The sequence below is a fragment of the Lytechinus variegatus genome, chromosome 1, assembly GCF_018143015.1.
Source record: "Lytechinus variegatus isolate NC3 chromosome 1, Lvar_3.0, whole genome shotgun sequence".
Lineage (NCBI taxonomy): Eukaryota > Metazoa > Echinodermata > Echinoidea > Temnopleuroida > Toxopneustidae > Lytechinus > Lytechinus variegatus.
Genome location: NC_054740.1, coordinates 30,448,917 through 30,473,529, shown reverse-complemented (window position 1 = coordinate 30,473,529; position 24,613 = coordinate 30,448,917). Strand labels below are relative to the sequence as shown.

Genomic DNA, 24,613 nt, shown 5'->3' with positions numbered 1-24,613 from the left:
ACAAATACATGTTTATATTTATGTAGGCCTATGCTTCGCCATAGCCCCTTCTTCAATATTTACGTATAAAAACAACTTATGAAAAGTTTATGTGTGTAAATTTGAGTCTCACATAGTTTTATAACTAGTATTTGAGAGATGTGGATGATAAATAATTAATTGCACTATGCTTCCTGATGAATGGGCCCTGCGACTTTTCATTCAAGATTCTAGCTACCAATCAATTTGGTTTGGTTTGTACCAAACCCAAACCACACTTATATACCGGTAATTATGGAGGAAGGAAAACTGCAAGTGAATGTCAAATAAAAAAAAATGCAGCATAAAAGTACTTCAACTGTTTTTGAAATTACTATAAACATTGTAGAAAAATGTGAAATTGTGTTACTAGAGTAGTTGTAAAGATATAATTGCACCTACGACAAAACTGGCCTGGGTTTTTTTCCTCCACCGATTAGCATCAGCTATGATAGATCTTACATTTACGGTACACACACGGTAGACACACTGATATGATCGCTGCAGCGCGCTAAGACCACTGGGTATTTAAAGAATCTTACACTCTGTCCACTGAATTCGTCACCTGAATTACGAAATCATCCGAAATATCCCGTTACTTGCCGATTCATTTGCACTTGTCAATCATAACTACGTCAGTATAAGATTGACCAATCGCAAGCAATATTCGACGCACTCTTTTGATATGCTAACGAGAAGAACGTGACTAAATTATCTTTCGGATTCGGATTTTTCCGGAAGCTTCCCTTGTTCGGTTTTCTGACAAGCGTAAAAGGTTTTCATCAACAGCCGCCATTTTGTGAATGCCCTACCGGGCGAAAACAGCATTTTCCCCCGGATTTTTACGCCTCATATCGGAAACCTTTTTCCACTAGGCGATCTGAGGAGTTTAGCTAGTATTTTGATTTTCCATAGACGTTGGTTAGATCGTCTTAAATTGTAGCATAATGTGACTGTTGGTCTCTCAATTTGACGATTTTTTCTCGGAGATCAAGCTTTGTACGCCCGCATCATACTGTGTAAAGATGTGCGCTGTAAAGATTCATCATCAGAGACATCGCGATGCCCTGGTTGAACTCTACATCCAAGATGAGATTGTTGTTGGCGAGTAGATGGTCCGATAGGAACATATTTTTGAAGATTTTCTATTACTGAGTATCTATTATAAGGATTCAAATATCGAATTTCTACATTACAATTTCAGAATGGCGGACCAAATCGTCGATGGGCCGCCATCGAAAAGGCTAAAATTAGCGTCGCCAGCGAACGCTTCCAACGAACGTGGTGAATCAGGTAAAATCAAAATTACAACATCCTGACCCTAGCTAGCATGATAAGCAATGTCTTTGTTTTCATTTACCGTAAAGCAGTTGGAAAAAACTCAGTTCATTTTGATAAATTCTTGTATCATAGTTTATCTTGTCAATTTAATTTGTCAGGTTTTATGCAAGTTGTTCTCTTCTCGGGCTTTCAAAAACCTTGATTGAAGAAGAGATTTTATTGCATCGGCGCCACCAGTGCAGCATGTAGTGAGTGGTGTGATATGACTTGTGTCCAATGCAATGCAGACACTGAGACAGCTGATATAGATGTCTCTGTCACTGATTGGAGGAAAAAGCTTGTTATAATATATTCTAACACGTAGGATCTAGGTACATGTAGTACGCTATCATTTAGGCCTAGAACCTGTTCTAACGCAAGTTGTCTAACATAAAAGCTTAAACCTATGCCTGATTCTGAGACTGAGAGTGAAGAGTCTGGCAGGTGGCAGCCATGATGGCGTTCTTTCTTTTTAATCATGGTTACTGTGCTACCGATATCTATTAAACTCAGACTTGGTGCTCTTATATATAACTGTTATTCATTAATGCAGCAACCAGATGTACATTGTAGATCAGCGGAGTAAGACGAAGAAAAAGATGGAAATCTCTGTCATGTTCGTCAGCGTCAATAAATTTTGAAAGCTACATGAATGATCTAGAAGTCAACAATCAAAATTGTATGTGAATTATGATTTATTAGGTCAGATTTTTTGGGTTATTTTCCAAAGATGTTCCTATTGACAATTAATGTAAAATTTTATTGGAACTGAGCCACTTTTCCTTGAAATTTCAGACATTTTAGCTTTGCTTCATGAGCTTTTTCTCTTAAATTTTTTGCAAGTGTGTAAATGTGCTCATCTACAGTTGATTCTTATCCATTGAATCGAAGCCGCAAGTCAGACATTTGGAAGTGTGCCTATTTATTGCGAGGTATTAATGTTCTGCCTTTTACCATGCACTGTCATGACTGTCATTGTAGATTTTTCGCGAAAGATCGAATCCACTCCTAGGCCCGTATTCTGAAGTCGGGTTAAACTTAAACTCAGGTTTAAAGTTCTGGTTTACAATGTAAGTATGGACAGCCAATTGTTACATAATCACTAACAGTAGAGATATCATACTTTCAGCTCATTCGGCTCTCAAATCATCCATAATTGTGAAGGAAGTATAAATAGATGATTGTCTTCACCATCGATGAATCAGGAAAGAGCACAGTAGATCTACATAAGAAACATATGGTAGGGGGTCCTAAAGCTGCGCGGGTCCTAAAGCTACGCACCACTCATCGCGCATGTAGTTTTTAATGGCAAATGCGCACTTTGTGTGGAATTGTGACTGCAGAGTGACGAACGATTCCTATTCAATTTTTTCTACAGAGGCTGCAGTAAATCTCTAAATGCAGAGAACACCCACAACTGTTTTAAATTTTTGAGCTATATTCTCTTTAATTTCGTATTATCCTATGATAGTATGAACATATTTTAGAAATTGAGGCACAGGAAATTCTATTTTTCTGCATGATAAATCAAGTGCGTAGCTTTAGGACCCCTTCTAACATCGGGCGGCGAATTCAAGAGGTGTTCGGAAAACACGGCGGGATTTTCGTATTAGTGAGTTTTGTGATATTTTGTTCTTGCTTAATGATCTTTAGAATATTTGCCACAAGTTAGCGACAGATAATTTGTTCAAATATTAAAATTGGCATAGTTTCTATCGTTTGTAAACAAAGTGCGTAGCTTTAGGTCCCCCCATCATACAACTTAAAGGAAACCAAAACCCAAGAAGAGAAGTAATCTTATTGGAAAGAGTAAAATGAGATGAACAATTTAAAAAAAGTTTCATCAAAATTGGTTATGAAATAAGCAAGTTATGGGAGTTTGAAAACTCTTGTTTTACTTTCTATGGGCATCCTCAAATTGGCAAACGTGCTTCAAAATGGCTGATTTTGTGGACAACTCTCCATTTGTTTTGTACACAAATTTTCAGATTTTCCTCATCTTTCAAATCGCATCTTGCCTCCTTCTGAGCACAACATATGTCATTGGAAAATATAATTCACACCATATATGTCAAGGTCAGGAGGAGAAAATGTGACATATGTAAAATAAAGGGGAAAATATGTGTACAAAACAAATGGAGAGTTGTCCACAAAATCAGCCATTTTTAAACATGTTTGCCAATTTGGGGATCCACATAATAAGTACAACAAGACTTTTTAATCAGCCATAACTTGCTTATTTTATAACCAATTTTGATGAAACTTTTTTTTAAATTGTTCCTCTCATTTTACTCTTTCCAATAAGATTGCTTCTCTTCTTGGGTTTTGGTTTCCTTTAAAAATTTTGATACTTTAGGCTTCCCATACTTAAACCACAACTTTAAATAAACCTGAGTTTATGTTAAACCCGATTTCAGAATATGGGCCCTGGAGTCCTAGTGGTTTGATTTTTGTTTATCTTTTTAATTATGAACTTTTTAAAATGAAATTAGTTATTGTGTATTGCAGTGTTCAGGGTAGATATCATATCTAAGGTAAAAATTTTGAATGAATATCTGGACTTTGTACAATCATGCTTGAAAGTCTGACTACATGTACATGTAAATGGCAGCTTTTTCCAACCTTACTTAGATCCCATTGTCCCCTAGAGTAATTAAATCACGTTAAGTAGTATCATTTTTATAGCTGGAAATGTCTCGCAAGCATTGCCTCACCCTTTACAGATTTGCTTTTGCTGTTGTTATCATGTTCAGAAAATTTAGCCACCTGTCCTTACTTTGCATTTCTGTGATATAGATAAGTTCATGTAAAATCTCCATGCAAATACCTGTATGTGTGGGACCAAATACATGTACTGTACATGTAGCTGTTGCTAGCAGTCTATTAGAAGTAATTATTTCTTTGGCAGTGTGTGACATTTAGAGATTTCACTTGTGAAATTTCCAGTGTTATATAGATACTGCAATGAAGGCTGCAGTGCAATGTTTCATTGGACAATTGTGCATTGCCTTTTTATACTTGAAAATTAGGTGTGTAGAGCATAATAAACAAAACAGATATTGAACTCAGGATGATCTGATGATGTATTTGTAACTTAATATGTACAAGGTTGACAAGCTCTACAATGTAGGTTTTTAATAGCAGACACTAGCAGACCTTTCTCTGAATATCTGGAGATAAAGAAATAAAGAAAATCAAGTTCTTTCCTCTTTAATAATCTTGAAATGAGCTTTGCAGCCTGTCTCATACATGTAGGTGAACAAGAGGAAGGGATTTTTTTTTAAACAATGATTTCTGCTAGAGTCTTAATACAAAGTAATTGGTAAATTCAGATTTGAAATAATTACTGTAATAGTATGTGCATGTAGTAATGCAGTCATGAACCCCTTGTTGTTGACTTTTCGAGAAGATCAAAAAATCTTCTCGAAGATGTTACTCCTGTTGGCACTTTGGTTGAGCGTAGGCCATTCCTCAAACTTTCCCTATTTCAAAATACTAGTACATAAAATTCAAATACAGTTTTTTTGTCTGCAGCCAAATGTCATTTTGTTCAATGAGTTTCTGACTTTATTTTTGTTGTTGTTGTTCGTTTTGGGCCTGTTTCACGCCCTAGTAGTCTCCTCGGTAGACACTTGGTGTTGAGAACTGTACTTTATTTTACTGATGGTCTAGTGCTAGTTAACTATACAGGTCTGCCTATTTCTTTCTTTATTTAGCAGTCTTCTTGAGCATCTGAAAAACTGTCAAAAAGACAAGAATTTGTATATTGATTTTCTTGAGTCTTGAATCAAGCAGGAATTGTTAAGAAAAAAGGTTTAATTGCACCAGGGAGAATCCAGTAGCTCAGAGCTTCCATGGGTTTTAAGTGGGCCCTGGACCCCGGCTGCAATTGACTTCATGTTCATAGCTTGTACTTTGAGCTTACATGTATTTGCTTGTGTCACAAATTTATTGAATTTTTAGTTATGGAAAACCTTCCTAGTCAAGTTTCAAGTCATACATAATTTCAGTATGAACATCTTTATTGAATGGTCCCCTGAGCTTACAACTCTTTCACTGCACTATTACTACAAGTATTGTTTTTAAGTCTTGGATAAAGTGAATTTTCATGTCAATTTTCATGTACACTGTACAAGGTGTTTGAAAAATATTGAGACAAGTTAAAGCCACTACACACCTTACGACCCGACTGGTCTGCGACTGGCTTGCGACTGAGTAAGGGGAGATGTGACGTCACAGCTCTTGTCAGCTTGATAGTCCCAGACCGGTCAGAGACAAGTTGCATGGAAAATCGTAAGGATTTGACATGTCGAATCCTTTATAACTGGCTCAATCCAACTTCCAGCCAATCAGAAAGCAGAGTTGCACGATGCAAATATGATAAACAATGCGCATACGCAGTAGTAAGTGCTTTTTCTCAGTTGCTATGACAAAAAGCAAAATGCATGCGTGAGTTGTAGAGAGCATTCTAGTTGGATCGCAACGTGTGCGGTGTCAAGGCTTATGACTACTGTGCGATTCGTCTCTACTCACTCAGCCGCAAGCCAGTCGCAGACCAGTTGGGTCGTAAGGTGTGTGGTGGCCTTTACACGAAATTTGATTTCATTTCCACTCAACAAAATCAAGCAGGTCATTGGTGTCAGAGTGGTAAATGACTGGAACTCTTTGCCCGCTGAGGTAGTCATAGCATCAACAATCATTGGCTTTAAGACAAAGCTAGACAAGTTCTGGTCTGTGTGGCATTATGTTCATGCATGGGAATAGTGCCTCTTTCATTTCAATGCATTGGCACAGCACATTGCATAAACTGCACAGACTTAGTTTCTTAATTTATCCAAGTTAGGAAGACAACAAGGTGGACCTGGAAACTTGACTATAGGAAGAACTGTATTTTTCAGTAGATGTGGTATAAAGGTATAAAGAAGCAAGTGTGCCAAACTTGACAGCACAGAACTCAGAAGAATCCTTCCAATCCAGTGCATTAAGGTGTGACAGGGTTGGATAGAAAAGTGCAATTGACTCAAGGATTCATTTGAATGGGAAAGTGATTTCTGCTATTTCAAAGTGAAATATTTTTGTGATGCCACCTTATATTTGTATAGTATTTACATGAAGAATATTTTAATCAGGGACCAGACTGACTAGCCTCCCACCCCCTCCCCCCAAAAGAAAAAAAATATGCAAAATCATTTTATTACAGGTCCAAGAAAATTTAATAGTTTCAACTTCAGTCTGTTGCTTGTAAAGTATACTATTGATGTTAGCTTGTTATTGTATTTTTTTCATTGAAAACATTTGTTGGCTATTGAGTGATGTGTTCATTAAGATTAACATCAGTGGTAAAATTATCGCTGCTTAAATTATTCTAACTATGGTAACTACCAGGGAAACTTAGAATGTGAATTGCTTCAGAGCCCTGTTACCACATTAGTTGCTTAAGTCATACATGTAAATGCAAAGTTTCCATTTCTTTTTATGAAACCGGTTCCAGAATTCATCTTCAATGTACTTGGAGCTGTTGGAAGTATGTTTGTTAATGCTTCACAGAGCATGAAAGTGGAGTAATGGACCATACATACATCATATTACATACATGTACATGTATGCATCATGTTTGCAGTCAAGAGAATGGGTTACTTCGACTTCTTGAGTCTTTACTTGGTATCCAATTTTTGCTAGGTTTGTCATGTCGAGAGTAAGGCATGTTGGAACTACATGTACATAGTTTTACAAAATAAATTTTGCTGCAGTTTTCACTAATATGTTTGATCTTATGGTGATTCTTTACTTAATAAATTAATAATGAACACATTTCGTAGTATATGAAATGTTTGAAATCAGACTTACAGTACATGTGCCATGATATTCCGTTTGGATGTTGCTGAACTTCAAAGTACATTTCTTTCTTTCCCTTTATTACAGAATTAACCAAGCTTCTTGACATTGATGTTCCACCTCTGGCTGATGATCTTCATGTGAGAAGTCACAATACCAATGAGACTCCAGTATCCTTCTCCTCAGCCAGTGCCAGTCTGACAAGTGTTGGAGGAGCTAGTAGTGGCAGTACGTCAGTAACTGTTGTGTCATCGATGCCAGTCACCACTGACACACATAATGACCCAATGAAAAAGAACACACAGCTTACCAAGTTGCTGCAGTCTCCACCCCGCACAGGAGTAAGTGCCCAGGTCAGTCAGCCTGGGAGTGTTATGGGAAAAGCTGTTGCAGTGTCATCAGGAATGCAGCAGAGTCAAATGCAGGGTGGAGTTTCCAACTCCAACCTAGTCAACATCTCCCGTTCCTTTACTAATAGTCCTGTGCCAAATAGCATTGCAAAGCAAGCAGCAGGGCAAGGTCTAGCTCCTTCCCCAGCCGTGAATCAGACTGTTGGTGCAACTTCTGGAATTGCCAACACACGGACAAATAACGCTAGTGCAGCTAACACTATTGGTCAGTTCAATCCCAGTACTGGGGCTATGCCCATTAACAGTATGGGCAATGCAAATGTTGCCTCAAACATGGGACCTGGTCATGGGATGATGGGCAATCGGCCAAACATGATGAATGGACCATTTCAAGGTGGAGATGGAATGGCCATGGGTATGAACAATTCCATGGTTCGGAATAACAATCCTGTAGCCAATTCAATAGCGTTGCAGCAAATGGCCAACAACAATGCAATGGGCAATAGTTCTGTGGTCAATGTTGGACAACCAAATATGATAAGTGGAATGGATCCAGCGATGGCAAAAGCAAGGGCAGCAAAGGTTGGTATAAAATTTTACTTAATACCTTACTACCTTCAATATAAAGTATATTTAATGACAGATGTATGTAGTATTCAATTAAGTAAAAGTTAACTTTCATGGAATTTATTTTTTGTTCAATTCTTTATTTACTCTGATACCGCTTGATCAGAAACTGGTGTCATAAATGCAATTAGATTGATAGCAAATTACAAATTGCATGTATTGTGCATAAATTGTATGAGGTATTGCATTTTCAATGTGAATTACACTAATCTTTGGTGAAGGGTTTTTTTTTTTTTACACGTACAAAGTGTGGCTTGTATCATCTCTGTAACCCCCATCCCTGGCAATCATTTTATATTTGGGTCTATAAGTAGCTGAATGTAGGCGCATGATGTTGTGTTTGAATGTTTTTATTGGCCATATGGATATAATAATTGAACCTCAAATTATCTTGGTTTTTTATCAGGATTATTTGATCACATGAATCGATGCTTGTCATGTACATGTACCCTCCCCCTACCCATCAGAATTTGCTCATAAAGAACAAGTTCTGCATTATTTCAACCTTTATTGAAGGAAAGCAGTTTATATTAAAATGAAAATAAAAAAAGTAATTGAATCAAGACTTTTTGTAAAGGGCACAGAGTTGCAAAGAACCGAAATGATTGGCATGGTTTTTTCAGTGGGAAGTTACCACAGGGGGTGATCCAAACATTTTTTGTAATTTTTTCAAAGCATTTCTAGAATCACTGGAATCTGAGAGGTAATGCCAAAGCAATTTGATCCTTTTCACTTTGTACCAACTGATTTGCTAAATCATCCAATTCGATATGTAGTTTAATTAAAAAAATTTATGAATGTATTGATTCTTGCTGGATAAGGTTACTCTTATGATCCCATTTGATTTCCAAAGGAATCGGATTCACATGAATTGGTCTTTTGAATCAAGCTTTTATTCTATTTCATCTTAGCATCATCTCAATTTTTTAGCAGAATATTGCATGGTCAAGTGGTTTCCAAGATTCTCTAAATGCATATTTTCTGAATATGGTTTTGTTATTCTCTTATTAATCTTAGTAGTTTTTTGCCATTGTCTTAATCTTCTGTAAACCTGTTTACATCTTATTCATGGTGGAAGTTGTAACTCTTTATTTAATGCTTGCTTGCTTGCCTGCAGGTGGGTGGTATGGCAAATGTACAGCACATGACCCAGCCAAACACCAACAACCCTTTCCATGGATTCTCCTCTTCCATGAACACTATGCCTACACCCACACCCAACATGAATGCATTGTCCTCCTTCGTGCCCACCACGACCAGCACTTATGCATTAGGGAATATGGTGGATGGACTCAATATGCCTGGCAATATGAACATCAATCCCAACAACATGGGCTCACCTGCCGTAAATATGAACCCTAATATCGCTGGAGCTGCTCCCAACATGGTCAGGAATGTGATCACTAACTTGCCTGGAAATATGGGTGGGAACACGAACATGATGCACCCAAATATGATTGCTGGTGGCAACTTTAGGGGAAGTATGAATGTGCCAGGAACATTGCAGCGGACCATATCATCAGGAAATGTGAACATTGCAGCAAACAATGCTGGGGCTAGTATTCAAGATGCAAACAGAAGTGACAATATTGCAGGGAATCATGGTGTTGGTGCTGTAAGCAATGTTAACATGAATGCTCAAGCTGGAGTGAATGTGGTAAGCTGCTTTGTTGCAATTGTAGCCTTCCTAACCGTCTCATAGCCTATACTGTGTCATATGCACTATCCTGCATGTTATACATTTTATACTTTTGAGTAGCATTTACAATATTTGAAATTCATTTTTTTCTCATGTACTATTCCCTTAATACTTCTTCTCTCTTGCTTTCTTTTTTTTTAAATTGCATTTAATGATCTCATGGTGGTGGTAGATGTGTAATTAATTCACTCATATGGGCTTATGTTTCATGTATGTCTTGTTTACTATAGGGCAACATACATGTACAAAGAAGATAATCATCTCCGTTTTAATTAGTAAGAAGAATGATCTTTGGTGATTTTGTTCCTTATGTGTGTTGTTTACTTTATACGTGTATTTGTAAATTTCCAGCAGCAACAGCCACCACAGTCATTAAGTGCTCAACAGTCACTTGCAGGAGTTGGTGTAGGTACAGCTGCTGGTGGCTCCCAGGCTTCAGCAGCAGACCCAGGCAAACGCAAACTCATTCAAAGGCAACTGGTACTACTCTTGCACGCACATAAGTGTCAGAGACGGGAAACTGCGGCAAACGGAGAAGTGAAGCCCTGTGCTCTACCACACTGCCGAACCATGAAGAATGTCCTCAATCATATTACTAACTGCCAAGCCGGAAAGTCTTGCCAAGGTATACAGGGATCCTTTACTAATTGTGTTCATTGCAGTGTTTTTAACAAGTAAATCAAAGTTAAGTTTTGCTTGATACTTGTTAGATTGGCTACCAGTTGAAGTCCTTGGGGCCTTTCGCTTTTGGGCAGAATCGATATGCATGTAATTCGAAAAAGATCTGTGTATTATCTATAGCTGAAAATGTTTTTGATAGTTAATTTGTGTGAAAATGTGGCATTATTGAATAAGCTTTACAGATGTTATTAAATTTACATACAAATGTTATTAAATTTGCGTAACCGTTCATTTTAGTTAAAGATAAACGTTGTCACAATTTTGATGTGAGGTTGTACAGAATTGAATGAAATGACTACACAAGTCTCTGTATTAATAAAATGGGTATCTCATGATTCTGGATGAAATATGTAATTTGCTCAGATGTTGGGTCTTTCCCAAGCAATAATGATATACTGCACCACAAGTGCTTTTCTGTGCTGGTGATATTCAGTGTCATCATATTTCACATTTTATTCCATGATTTCAAGTTCAATTTATGTAAAGGTACCAAGGCCCTGTTAAAAAAAGTTACCATTATCTGGAATCCTTGATTTTGATTGTTTGGTGATCAGCGTTACCATTATTGGATGGAAAAGTTAGCATAATAGTAAGTTTTATGCATTGGAGCCCAGATCTGCATGTAGATCCATGATGATATAGTGACAATTAAAGGGGAATCCTACTCAAATAAAAACTTGTTTTTATAAGAAAAAAATCAGACAAGTTGATGAAAGTTTGAACAAAATTGGATAATCAACAAGAAAGTTATGAATTTTTAAAAGTTGTAAATATTGGTAATCACTATACCCATGGCGACTTCAAATTGGCCGCATATGGGATGTCATAGTGATGTAAGTCAGGGACTACTATTCCATGTACTCCAATACATATTATGGCTAAAATGTAATTTTTACCAAAAGTTTTATTTAAAATTATATTTTTTCTTTCATGAGGACATAAAACCATATACTACCTAGGTTATATTTTGATTACTGCCCCAGGGGAATGGGTACTTACAATTAAACCACAAGTCCCTTATGATAAAGTACATGGCCTATGGGAAAGTTGTCCTTGCCCCTTGTCATAATTTACTTACCGGTACCCAATTGCCAATTTGAAATCTGCATAGTATTAGTGATCTCAATTTTAAAGCAGCTATAACTTTCTTATTGCTTGTCCGAATTTTTAAAACTTTCACCATTCTGTTTAACTTATTTTTCTCCTTCCCAACACAACATTTTATGGCCAAGGCTGATGTTAGTTGATGTTAGTTTTATAGACTTTCTTATTAATCAGTGTTTTCTGAACTACATTCATTTATCTTTAACTCTAGTAACTAAGTTTGATTTATTTCACCTCTTGCAGTTGCCCACTGTGCTTCTTCTAGGCAGATTATTTCTCATTGGAAAAATTGCACAAGGAATGACTGTCCTGTTTGTCTCCCACTGAAGAATGCTTCAGATCGTAAACAGCAAAATTGTAAGTACATTGCTATGGCAGGAATGAAATCATCTAGATGAAAAATGTGTGGTATTGGTATTTGTTCCCATTGTCAATCAAAGACAATTTAGATTTGCAAACAGATGTGATGTACACTTAATCGGCATATCACACATGCTAATGGACTTTATAGAGGTTTGTTTTTAATTTTTAAGGTTGATTTATCTTTTTAAAAAAAGTATTTGGAGTTTTCATTGAAAGAATTCTATGTTTTACTTTTCTTATGCCTACCCTTGGGTCACAAAACTCTAGGTCACAGAGATGATTATTTGAAAGTTTAGAAAGTTTGATTCTATTCAGGCTTTAGCTGTGGCATACATTTTTACTAATCTAATCTAGCTAAAAGGTTGTTTTTATTTGTTCTTATGTGAATTTGCGTTGATTCAGTTAATTTATCAAAGTTAAAAAGGTTTGTAGCTATTAAATATTTTCTCAGTCTTTTGCATCATGATCACACAAATACATAATAATCTTGATGTTGTAATTGTAAGGTTGATAGGCCATTTTCCAAAACGCAACATAGAAGTAGAAGATACCACGGTGATAGAGGGCTCAATGATTCTTCCATGGAATCTGAGACAGGTTTGGCCTTGAAAACCATGAAAAAATCTAGGACAGGCCTATTGAACTAAGAGCCTGTCATTGTGCTCTGAGTGTATATGATGTCACTGGTATAAATATGTTAGTTTGAAACATCAACTGTAAAAAGTGTAATAGGAGTTGTCCAAACTTATTGCATTGTTTTTTTTTGTTCGCTTCCAACAGCTACAGCAAGTCAGTTTCTGCAGAATCTTGCACCAGTCTCTGTTGATCACAACTCTATGGCACGTGCATTTGAAAGTCTAGGCATCCCCATTAAAGCTCCAAGAATGCAAGGAATATCAGGTAATCAATGCAAATGCAAATTAACTGTGAAATGACTTGTAATGGTTTAATTTAAGGTTTTTAAGTGTTGAAAAGAGGACATGTACTGTCATAGTCTTTAAGAAGGCAAATGATCAGTTTTAACCTGCTGATATGATTTCGGAATATATTTTATATGCTGTGCGTTGGTATTTGAAACAAACCAATATTTTTTATATTTTTTCCCTTTGAATTTTTAGGAGAATCTGCTGGAAACCTGTTGAACCAGCAGAATATCCCACAGGCATCAGGTGCAGCAGGAAATATTCCACGTCCTGTCTTGAATCAACCTCTTACTACTGCAGGTTTAGAACAGCAGCAACAGCAGCAGTTGTCAGCACAGCAACAGCCTCCAGCACAACAGGCACCAACACAGGTTACACAGCAGGTTGTACAGCAGCAGCAGCAGCAACAAGGGCAAGCACAACAACCTCAACCAAATGCACAGCCTGGTCAGACACAACCACAGCGGACACCCCAGCAGCCGGCCCAGCAACCAGCACAGCAGGCTGCTGCATTGCCAACGAGCAGCAATGCTCCGCCAGCTAGCAGTTTCCAAGGCATGAACTCCTTGAGCAATGCAGGACCTACCAACACCATGGTTGCACCTAGTAGCAGCATAGCAGTAGCTCTGGATTCGGCAAGTTTGAACACCTCCAACATTATTAAAAGCATCCGGAATCAAGAGATTAATGTGTCTTCAGCTTCTGGGCTCCCAGCTGCAATCCAGTCCCAAGCCAACCAACCATGGCATGCATTTGTCACACAGGATCTCAGAGCCCACCTAGTCCATAAATTGTAAGCAACTTTTTAAATACAGGGATTGAAGGGCAGGTTTTGTCAGAAAATTAAATGATTAAAAGATTTACTCTTCATCTCTTGCAGTAATTACTTGATTCTTTCATTATAGGTTAGGTATACTCTTGTTTTTGGTGGACAATGACAACAAAAACAAACATCAATGGTTCAGTCAATGACTGTTTTGGCGTGTAATTTGATAAATATTTGCTCCGGTTCCATGACATTTGCTCTAGCAAGAATTGCTCTGCTGTAAATTCCAAGCACTAATAGAATGGTCAACTCCAACCCTGGATTTTAACACTAACCTACCCTAACCTAAACCTAACATAAATCCCTATTACAACCCTAACCCTATCTTAGATGAAATAAAGCCTTTAGAAATTGTTGCATGAACAGATATTTTACCATTTGCTCCATGAATAAATTCAAAAGTTTTAACTCTAAAAAGACGAGCTTTTGAGGCGAAGTATGTGGCGGCCAGTCATTTTGTTTCTAATTCACACAAACATGTTATTAGTGTCAGACCCAAAATGGCTCAAAAACATGATTTCATGTACAAATCCAATAAATTTATAAATGTAACATTATTTTCACTTCTACCGATAAAAAAATATTGAAAAACAAAATGCCTGTGAACAGTGAAGTAGAATATTTGCAAAATAGATAGTGAGGATATGCAGTTTGATTTTGAATCTGTATGTATAGAAAGTATTGCATATATACGTGGCTAAAATATTATATTTTCCCCAAGAAATGATGCTTAGAATAGTAGTTCTCGTTTCCTGTTTTTCAGGGTGCAAGCAATATTTCCCTCCCCTGATCAAGCAGCCATGAGGGATAAGCGCATGGGGAACCTGGTTGCTTATGCCCGCAAAGTGGAGAAGGACATGTATGAACAAGCAGGCAGTAGGGTAAGTTTAGTTCTATTTTATTTCCTTGATATATATGAAGAGCTCACAATTTGAGGAGTTATCTTTCTTTTCATAAGTGAAATATGAAAGTATAATTTTGATTTTTACATTTGTGATGGAATTTTTTTATGGAGGATACAGAGCTGCCAAGTAGTACTGATTTTCGGTATTTAGTACTGAAAAGTGAGAAAAATACTGATAGTTTAATGTAAAATACTGATTTCTAAAGTTTCAGCTTTATGTGTTATCCTATGGTATTTTTTTAAAGTACTGATTTCCTCACCGAAATACTGATTTTCAACTTTAAAAATACCAAAATGTTATTTTTCAGGTTGGCAGCTCTGAGGATAAGTGTGTGTGTGTGGGGGGGGGGGGGGGGGGTGGTGCATTTAATGACATGTTAATACATGTCAAAGTTTTGTAGTAGGTATTCAAAACTATAGATCAATAGTTAGTAATGACACCCAAGCTATATTTAGAGTTATAGTTATGTAATCAGTGTGGAATGATAGGGCATATTGTTCAATAATTTTATCTTTCTTTCATTTCAACATGCATGCAACAGGAGGAATATTATCATCTTCTGGCTGAGAAGATCTATAAAATTCAGAAGGAATTGGAAGAAAAGCGTCAGAAGAGGGTAGCTGAGCAGCATGGCAATCGTTTGCCTGGCTCAGTGGGTCCAGGTGGACAGCTGCTACCAGGCCAGCTTGGGACAGGTCAAGGAGCCAGTCGTGGTGCTCTCACTGGTCTTACACAGAGTGAGTACATCTCTACCGTCCTGCAAGATTTGAGTGGAGTGACTCCAAATGGCCCCAAACGTGGTGAGAATATTACTGGTCCCCTCGGGAAACTTTCTTTTTCTCTTTTGCATGTAAATTGTTCTGACATGTTCTAACCCCAATCAACTTGAAATGTTGACTAATTTGTTTTGCATGTGATGCTAACACTGAAGTGTTTCATTGGAAATTCTGCTTGTTCTGTATTCATTGAGACAGCAATCACTGTGGTGTTGGTCCTATATGGTAATGTCATTGGTGATCCAACCTCATTGAATGAAACAAATATAATATCAATCCATTTCCAGTGCTTTGGAATTAGTCTTTGCTATCAATTTTTTTATTATTTTCTTGCATGATCTTCATTTATTTGTGTTTCTTGTTTTATTACTTCATTTTTTATAATTGTGTGTGTACCTTGAGCATTTCAGTTAAAAAGGTATTTAGTAATTGAAGAGAAAGGGTACTGAGTAGTTTGTGAAAGGACATGTACATATGAATGTTGTGTACACGTACACCCTTCATTTCATGTTGCTAACATTTGCAGTGTGTTAAAAAGATTCTGGAATTCATTGGATGAATTGAATTGAAGATTTACTCATATAATTCCATTATTTATAAATTTTATTCCTGTCAGATGACTAAAGAAGGATTTGAATCAGGCAACTGTTTGTGTTTTTATTCGATATTAAGTTTAATTTTCATTCTAGTTCAAAATTGGCTTAAAGAAATGCCTATCAAGTCAATTTAATAAATGTTTTGTCATCGTATGGTTATTTTATAACACTTCAAAATGCAATCCAGTCAAAAATTTTGTTTCTATGATGTGTTTGTTACAACAAACCTGCACATGTGTAAATTCAGTTTAAATCTTGGTAAAAGCACTGAATAGTTAGAAACCTGGAAATCAATGGCTTATCTAGTCTTTAGTTATTTCTTTTATTATTTATAGTATTTGAAATAAGAAAGAAATGAGGATTAGTTTAAAATTGTTAGAATTCTTGTAATTTTTAAAAATGTTTATTTAAACACCAAAAATAAGAATCAATCATTTAGAAAATATGGATTCTGTTAATTGCAGATCTTGCAATGAACACTAATGTTCCTGGGAATTTGCCAAATATGGTGAATGCAGTTGGACCTGGGCAAACTACTGTCAACCCACAGCAACAATCTGGCCAACAATCAACAATGCAAGCACCATTGCACCCTGGTCAGCAACCACAGCAACCTCAAACGCAGCAACTTGCCAACCAGCCTCAACAGCAGCAGCAGCAGCCCCCACAACCCAACCCAAATCCGTTCCGTAACTTCCCTCCAATCCCTGGGCCACCACAGTCAATGGCGAATGCTGTCAGCAAGGCTCCAGCCAGTGCAGCTATGACACAGCCACAGAGTGTTGGTGCTATCACATCTCAGGCACAGCAACCCACCCAGCAGCAACAAATACCAACTCAGAACAACACATCACCAATTGCTGTGAGTCCACATTTCCATCTTATTAATTAATTAATTGGTCTGCAATATAATCTTAGAATGAAATATTTAAACATTAGGGGTGATAATTCAGGCATGAAAAAAAGATGTTTAAAGTTCTGAATCATACCCTAAGATGAACTGTATTACTGGAGACAACCTCTGTGGATAGATGTTGTTAATATCTTTTTTTGTTTGTGTATCTTTTCTTTGCCCTCCAGTCTTCATTGCCATCAGTCAGTTCAGTGTCTTCTAGTCAGCCTACACCTCAGGCAAGCTTATCTGGTCCACTCTCAAACCATACTGATCACGGTGAAGATGTTAAGCCTCAGGTATAGTTACCATTATTTTCATTCATCTTTATTCCCTATGTTTCTCATTTCATTTCCATGTGATTGACATCTACAAAGTGAAAACATAAATGTCATGGCAATTTATTATTTGCTGTAGGAGGATAATTTTAAAAATGTATATGGCCATAGTTGGTTCACATAGTGATACATAACATGTGGGCATATTCAATGAAGTGTTTTTTTTTAAGATTCATTAATTTTCATTGCAAAAAACAAACTTTTGATGCTTACGTGTCTCAGGAGTACACATTTATTTGAAATTGTACTTTCTTCATTCTGGTGATATGTGACAAGAGTAATGTGATTGTGTGTTTCATTGTGTTTAGATTGGAGGAAAGCAACTTCCCAGCAACAACCCGGCATCAGTGGCAGAGAAGATTATCAAACAGGAACCCCTGGAGACACCAGGATTAAAGAGTAAACCGTCCATGGGTCTCATCAAACAAGAGTCATCAACGGCTGTAGCAACAGCAATCCCTCAGAAGCCATGCAGCTATGGTGACAAACCTAGCAATATTAACATCAAGACAGAGCCCGTCATCAAGTCTGAGCCAATGGACCACGATGGCAAGGCGGAGGTCACTGCAGCGTCAGCAACCCCTTCCTCAAAACCCACAAGCAACAGTACAACCACAAGTTCCAGTGGTGCTACAGCATCAGTTAACAGTACAAATGACACCAAGGCATCTACGTCTAGCCACAAGGACGGTGCCATGTCAACGCAATTGGTTAAGAATGAGTCGAAAAAACCAAAGGCAATGAAGAGTAAGTTGTGATGTGTCATTTATTTGCATTGTGAAATGTTGAATATTAGTAACATTGCCATTTTAGTGTAAGAATCAATTGTTAGCAAAAGATTTATTACTCTAAAACCAGTACAGGTGGACTTGGAATTTCTCTGTGAATTAAAGTTATTTTCATCTCAATATATTACTATTGCTAACTTGAAAAAGCTCCTAGTTTTATATGTGAAAAAGAAAGTCATGAGAATATCAGTAAAAAATAATATTGAATTGTACCTAAACTGCTGTTCATTGTGTTTCTCCTTATAGCATTCAAACCTGATGAACTGAGGCAGGCCCTCATGCCAACACTTGAAAAGTTATATCGCCAAAACCCAGAATCATTACCCTTCCAACAGCCAGTTGATCCTCTCAAGCTGCAGATTCCTGTAAGTATTTACTACCTTGTTTAGTCTTCTGTTTCAAAGGTATATAGATCCACAGAAGAAGGAAGGGTTGGTACGTTGCAAAAAAAAAACTAACTTTAAACCACACCTATCCCTAACTTCAAACCACACCTATCCCTAACTTCAATATTAATCCTCATTCTGAATTGAAATGCCTGTAACTACCTTCACACTCATGCTAAGCCTTCAGAGAAATTAAAGGCAGCGCACTTGCTGCAGGAGTCACTGATTCAAGATGAGTGAATATGTATTTTCTGTTAAAACAATTAACCATTTTTATAGGGGAAGATCTTATGTTCAGAGAACTTAACACTCACCTGTCTGATTATATGAGATACCGACTCGTCATTGTTGAACTCTTAAGGACCTCTTCTAACGGATAAAAAGAATGTGGAAACTGAATAAGTATCTTGCAGTGATAAGTGCCTGGCATTCGGTTCTGTGACATTTGCTTTGCATCATTTTTCTGTTACCAAGTTCTGAAGTCTTTGAGAAATAAAAAAATAACTGTAAAAATTTTTTTAAAACGATTTTCAATGTACAGCCAATTCAAGTCTATGGACTGAGCTGGCATTGATATTTTGACCCAAGTAGCTCTTTCTTTTTACCCGAAATGTGTATATGAATGTATGTGTATATCTTTAAGTTGGGTAATTGCATGCGGCAAAAAAAATCCCACTTACAGGATTACTATGACATCGTGAAGACACCTATGGACCTACAGACCATCAAGAACAAGCTGGACACGGGCCAGTACATTGACCCGTGGCAGTTTGTAGATGATGTTTGGCTGATGTTCGACAATGCATGGCTCTATAATCGCAAGACATCGAGGGTCTACAAGTACTGTACCAAACTGGCTGAAGTCTTTGAGCAGGAGATTGACCCAGTCATGCAGGAGCTGGGCTATTGCTGTGGTAGAAAGGTAATTATTACTAGTCCAGGACTTTTACCTGAAAGATGGATCAAGCCTGGCAAGTGAATACACAAGCAATAAATATTTGACAGTTAATGTAATTATAAACAGGAGGCTGCATAAATTATGATAGAAAAAGATAAGTGGATATCAGTTTCTTAATCAACTTCCTTTGCGTGAGACAGCAATGCATCAAGGATATTGGTAATTAGCTTTAGTTGATAATATTTTGAGTTCTATGTATGAAATATGTTTCAAAAGGAATGATACTATTGATAGCTGTGATGAAAAAGTGTCATTTAAGTCTGTAACTAATGTGATATGCTTGTTACAATTCATGAAGAAAAAACTTGGCAGTAACAGTTGCATATTCTTATGATACTTATAATGTGGATTGTCAGGGCTTTATCTTTACGTATTATAATTTTATAGCATATCGCTTATTCAGTTCATATTTTAAACAAATCAGATGATGTAAGTGATACATTAAAAGAGGAAATGTCCAGGTAACAACTAAAAACTTCAAATGTTTTTCATTCATTCGCCATTGCTAATGCCTTTCATTCATTGCCATATTGAATGTACAAGAAGGGTACCACTTCCATTACATGAATTTTCCCAATACTTATATCTTATACTTCATTTTTATTTCCCCTAGCATGTATTCCATCCTCAAGTGTTGTGCTGTTATGGAAAGCAGCTGTGTACTATACCTAGAGATGCACATTACTGGACATATCAGAACAGGTGATTATATTTCTAAGTTTTACACTTACTGTGATAGAGCCATAAAACTGTGAAACGGGTTTATGCATAGCTTTGTAAACATTGTAAAGAGCCAAATCAAACTTTTTAAAGATTTCTTATATCTGAAGCAAAAATATGGGGAAGTATACTTGTCATTTAAATATTTTTTTTGAATCGTTCTGTCAAAGTATTAGTAACAATGCACAGCTAAAGGAAGTGACTCCAGTATAACTTATGTAAATGTTTGTACAAAAATAAAAAGCTGCAGCATAATTAATCCAACAAACATTAGCAGTCACATTCATATATATTAGTGTACTTGTAGATGTGGTCTTTGAATTATTTACATCAAGAGAATTTTTTTTTTTTTGTATTTGAAAGTTTAAGCTAAGAAAATTCCATCGTTCATTTACTTACTAGTTGGAGTGAAATACACATGTGCACTTCATATTCAATTCCTTATATTCACATAGTACTTTGGAACATAGTGTATTTAAGTAAAGAGTTAAGATGCTAAGATGCATAAGATTATTTTGCAAATATTTGTGTTCTATCATTCCTGTCAATCTTTGCACACTTTTTAGTCTTTTGAAATTAGAAAATAGTATTGTGTTCATTGTAGGTTAATTATAAAATTCCACTGATTCCATGCCGAGTTCTTTTAATCATCACTTTCTTTCATTTTTCGTAGTCTAATCTAACCACATAACATCTCACCCATCTTACTCTTCCATCTTTCACATTCTACCACTATCCCTATTGTGTCTTTGTGTCGGTGTACTTGGCCTAACATTACTTCAAATTACAGAAGTGTTGGCCTTGTTTCCAACAGGTATCATTTCTGTGAGAAGTGCTTCAATGACATTCAGGGTGACACCGTTGTCCTTGGAGAGGACCCTACACAATCACAAACGTAAGCTTTTTTCAAAAGTTCCTCATCACTGAATGAATATTTTTGAATTTCTTTTTAATATAGATGTGTATCAAGGATTAGTCTAAAGAAAAAGTAAAGCCTGAACCTTTTCCTGTTTTTTCTTGCAAACTCACTTCTCATGTATAAATATCACAGCCACTGTTCACAGTTTGGATGAAACAAGAATTTAATGAATATGTAACATTAAAGGTCAAGTCCACCTCAGAAATATGTTGATTTGAATCAATAGAGAAAAATCAGACAAGCACAATGCTGAAATTTCATCAAAATCGGATGTAAAATAAGAAAGTTATGACATTTCAAAGTTTCGCTTGTTTTTATCAAAATAGTTATATGAACGAGCCAGTTACATCCAAATGAGAGAGTCGATGATGTCACTCACTATATTTTTTGTTTTTAATTGTTTAAATTATACAATATTTCAATTTTTACGAATTTGACGATTGTGACCTCCTTGCCTGAAGCACAAAATGTTAAAATGATGGATTTCCACGTGTTCAGGGAGGAATGAAACTTCATTGTACATGACAATGACGAGAAAATCAAAATATTTCATATTTCAAACAATAAAAAACAAAAGAAATAGTGAGTGAATGACATCGACTCTCTCATTTGGATGTTGCTGGCTCGTTCATACAACTGTTTTTGTGAAATGAAGCGAAACTTTCAAATGCCATAACTTTCTTATTTTACATCCGATTTTGATGAAATTTTCAGTGTTATGCTTGTTGAATTTTTCTCTTTTTATTCAAATCATGTTTTTGTTGGGGTGGACTTGTCCTTTAAATTTAATACTGCTATATAATTAGATATGAAATAGTTGATGACTGGAAGCTGCTTATGATAATCAATATATGAATGATATAAGAGGAAAAAGAAGACCAAAGATGACATGGAAAGATATGTTAGAAAAGGAAGCAATAAAGTTATCTGAATAAGGAGCTCCAGACAGAAATAACCCCTCAGAAAATGCTGACTGAAATAGATGATGGTGATTGTGATAAGAAATTGAACACGGGAGAGCCTGATAAGCTTTTTAAAAATTACATTATTTACTTATTTACCAATATAGGACAATCGAGAAGAAGACATTTTGCAGGAAGAAGAATGACATTCTTGAACCTGAACCGTAAGTATATTTATCTTCATTCATTTCATACAAATATACAGCAAGAGCAAGTGATACAATAGATGTAACTACAACAATTTTCTCATTTGTAAATGAACTTTGGCATAAAAAATAAAGAAGTTGTATTATTATACTGCAGGTTTGGTGTCTTATTTTTTCAGTCATTGATGATTTTACAGTAATCAAAGAAATGCTGGAGCTATTTAGGATCATGAGAAGGTGATATAAGCATGTGTTCTACTACCAGTGTCAATAGCAGTTGTCTTAAAATTTCATGGAAAAATATTGATGTAGGGTTAGGGTCATATTTAAAAAAAACTTTAAAAAATCCCCAGAACCCATCTTTAAAGGAGATTTATCCCATAATCTGTTATGATATTGTGTTTTTCTTGTAAACTGGTTTATTTTAACTTGTAGATTGTTGTTACTAGTAACATTTTGCTCATGTATTGTTTTTCATTATCAGGATGTACAACTGCCTTGAGTGCGGTCGTAAGTTGCATCAAATTTGTGTCCTCCATGTCGATGTCATCTGGACCGACGGCTTCATCTGTGATGGATGTCGGAAACAGAAAAATATCAAGAAGAAAGAAAACAAGTTCACAGCAAAGAGTGAGTAGCCAAACCAGTTTAATTATTATCTTATGAAATTGAATATTAATGTATTAAAGTTGAACTGACGATACTTGTATATACTTAGCTTAGGGAAATAGTAAGTTTAATATTTTTTATTTTCTATTTTCAAGATTAAATTAAAATAATTACTGAAAAAAAAAAATCCTAACTTTTCTTTAAATACTCCTCTTTCATATTTTTTTCCTTTCGAGACCATTACAGTCTGCCCATCTTTCCATAATTTTAGATATAAGACATGAACAAAATTTGTACCTTTCTTAAATAGAGTTGTAAAAAGCAGCAAGGTCTGTAATAAATTGTGGGATAAGCTTTGAGACATTTCCTCTGTTAAAAGTTAAATCCACCAGATTGACATAGATATCACAGCTGTGCCATTTACGCTCTTTATCATATTTGGATTGCCTCTTCAGATTTCTAATAAATTCAACTGTAGTTGTTACTCTTCCCCTAATTCATGATGATAATTTGATTCTTACAGAGTTGCAACCTTCAAAGCTGGGAACTCACCTTGAGAACAGGGTCAACAAGTTTCTTAGAGATCGCAACGCTGGTGCTGGTGAAGTGGTCATTAGAGTCATGTCATGTACAGAGAAGGTTGTAGAGGTCAAGCCAGGAATGAAGTCAAGGTAAGTCCACATGTCTTCTTCTCGGTCCTGTTTCTTAATGGACTACCAATTATGGTATTCCATGGTAAAATAATAAATAGCACACTGTATTGAATGGAGCAGTCAAGTAACCTTGTTTTTTCAGCATTTTGTGTACTTCACTTTATCCGGATAGTTAATTTCCCAGCAGCATGTATTTAATCTTTTCAAGTTAAAATGTGTACCTGATTTTTCATTGACGATGGTTTATGCTTTGATCTCTTCTTCTTCTTTTCTTTCCCTTTGCAGATACGGAGATGATCTTCCTGATACCTTTCCATACAGGTCAAAAGCACTCTTTGCCTTTGAGGAGATTGATGGGGTAGAGGTGTGCTTCTTTGGGATGCATGTGCAAGAATATGGCTCAGATAGCCCCAAGCCAAACCAGGGGTAGGTATATTAATTTGAGAGCCATCAAGAAAGTTCAGTTGAGAAAATATGATTGACAACTTTCAAATTGTTATCTTGTAGTAAAGATAAAGAGATTTCCTTTCAGCCGCCCTTACTCTCAACATGACCCCCGTTAATAAAATCTGAAATGCTTGGGCTAGAGATTTCTTTGTATTCCCGTACATATATTTCGGTGCAAGTGTATATAATTCTCAACAGAATAGAGATTATTATTTATTTATCATATTGATGATACTAAAATTCTACAGCATGCACAAATTCAAAGAAGGCATTATGTTTCCCAATCATTTGAAAACATTCTCTTCTATAAATCAATGTCACCACCAGAACTTAACTTGATATTTAAGTTATTAATTATGACTTCTTAAAAAAGCATAAATGATTCTTCACCAAAGTGCTGCTGGTGATTAGTTTTAGATTTCCTAATTACCAAACCACTGATATACCAAAGAATATTTTTTCACATCATATCATGCCATCAATCATATCAAACATATATATTTTGATAGCATATGTTTTGATTATCATTTAATTCTTGTATCTCTTTATCTCTTTTAGGCGAGTGTATATATCCTACCTGGACAGTGTCCATTTCTTCCAACCTAGGGCTTTCAGGACCGCTGTCTATCATGAAATACTTATTGGTTACCTTGAATACACTGGATGTCTAGGGTAAGATTTGCTTGTCCAATATAAGAGATTCACACATGCATCCATCCATCCGTTCTTTTCTTTTTGTTTTCAAAGGGGGGGAGGAATTCAATTTGATGTC

General features: G+C 36.1%; 1 protein-coding gene across 9 annotated transcripts in view; it reads left to right on the top strand.

Annotated features, from left to right (window-relative positions):
* Positions 1 to 787: 787 nt before the first annotated feature.
* Positions 788 to 24,613, top strand: part of LOC121410967 (histone lysine acetyltransferase CREBBP-like) — a 31,614-nt gene continuing 7,788 nt past the window's right edge. The window contains exons 1-21 of one of the 9 annotated variants that reach the window (XM_041603391.1): positions 788 to 1,311; positions 7,261 to 8,105; positions 9,268 to 9,807; positions 10,204 to 10,474; positions 11,878 to 11,991; positions 12,778 to 12,897; positions 13,116 to 13,713; positions 14,489 to 14,627; positions 15,193 to 15,451; positions 16,488 to 16,885; positions 17,104 to 17,214; positions 17,562 to 18,000; positions 18,288 to 18,406; positions 19,071 to 19,349; positions 19,999 to 20,087; positions 20,896 to 21,000; positions 22,094 to 22,150; positions 22,617 to 22,762; positions 23,265 to 23,412; positions 23,680 to 23,820; positions 24,400 to 24,513. In XM_041603391.1, coding sequence (XP_041459325.1) covers positions 1,224 to 1,311; positions 7,261 to 8,105; positions 9,268 to 9,807; positions 10,204 to 10,474; positions 11,878 to 11,991; positions 12,778 to 12,897; positions 13,116 to 13,713; positions 14,489 to 14,627; positions 15,193 to 15,451; positions 16,488 to 16,885; positions 17,104 to 17,214; positions 17,562 to 18,000; positions 18,288 to 18,406; positions 19,071 to 19,349; positions 19,999 to 20,087; positions 20,896 to 21,000; positions 22,094 to 22,150; positions 22,617 to 22,762; positions 23,265 to 23,412; positions 23,680 to 23,820; positions 24,400 to 24,513 — 5,120 coding nt within the window. In that variant the 5' untranslated portion in view covers positions 788 to 1,223. Of the gene's footprint in view, positions 1,312 to 7,260; positions 8,106 to 9,267; positions 9,808 to 10,200; positions 10,475 to 11,877; positions 11,992 to 12,777; positions 12,898 to 13,115; positions 13,714 to 14,488; positions 14,628 to 15,192; positions 15,452 to 16,487; positions 16,886 to 17,103; positions 17,215 to 17,561; positions 18,001 to 18,287; positions 18,407 to 19,070; positions 19,350 to 19,998; positions 20,088 to 20,895; positions 21,001 to 22,093; positions 22,151 to 22,616; positions 22,763 to 23,264; positions 23,413 to 23,679; positions 23,821 to 24,399; positions 24,514 to 24,613 lie in introns of all 9 variants that reach the window. The other 8 variants (XM_041603453.1, XM_041603398.1, XM_041603428.1 and 5 more) reach the window with 8 other exon arrangements.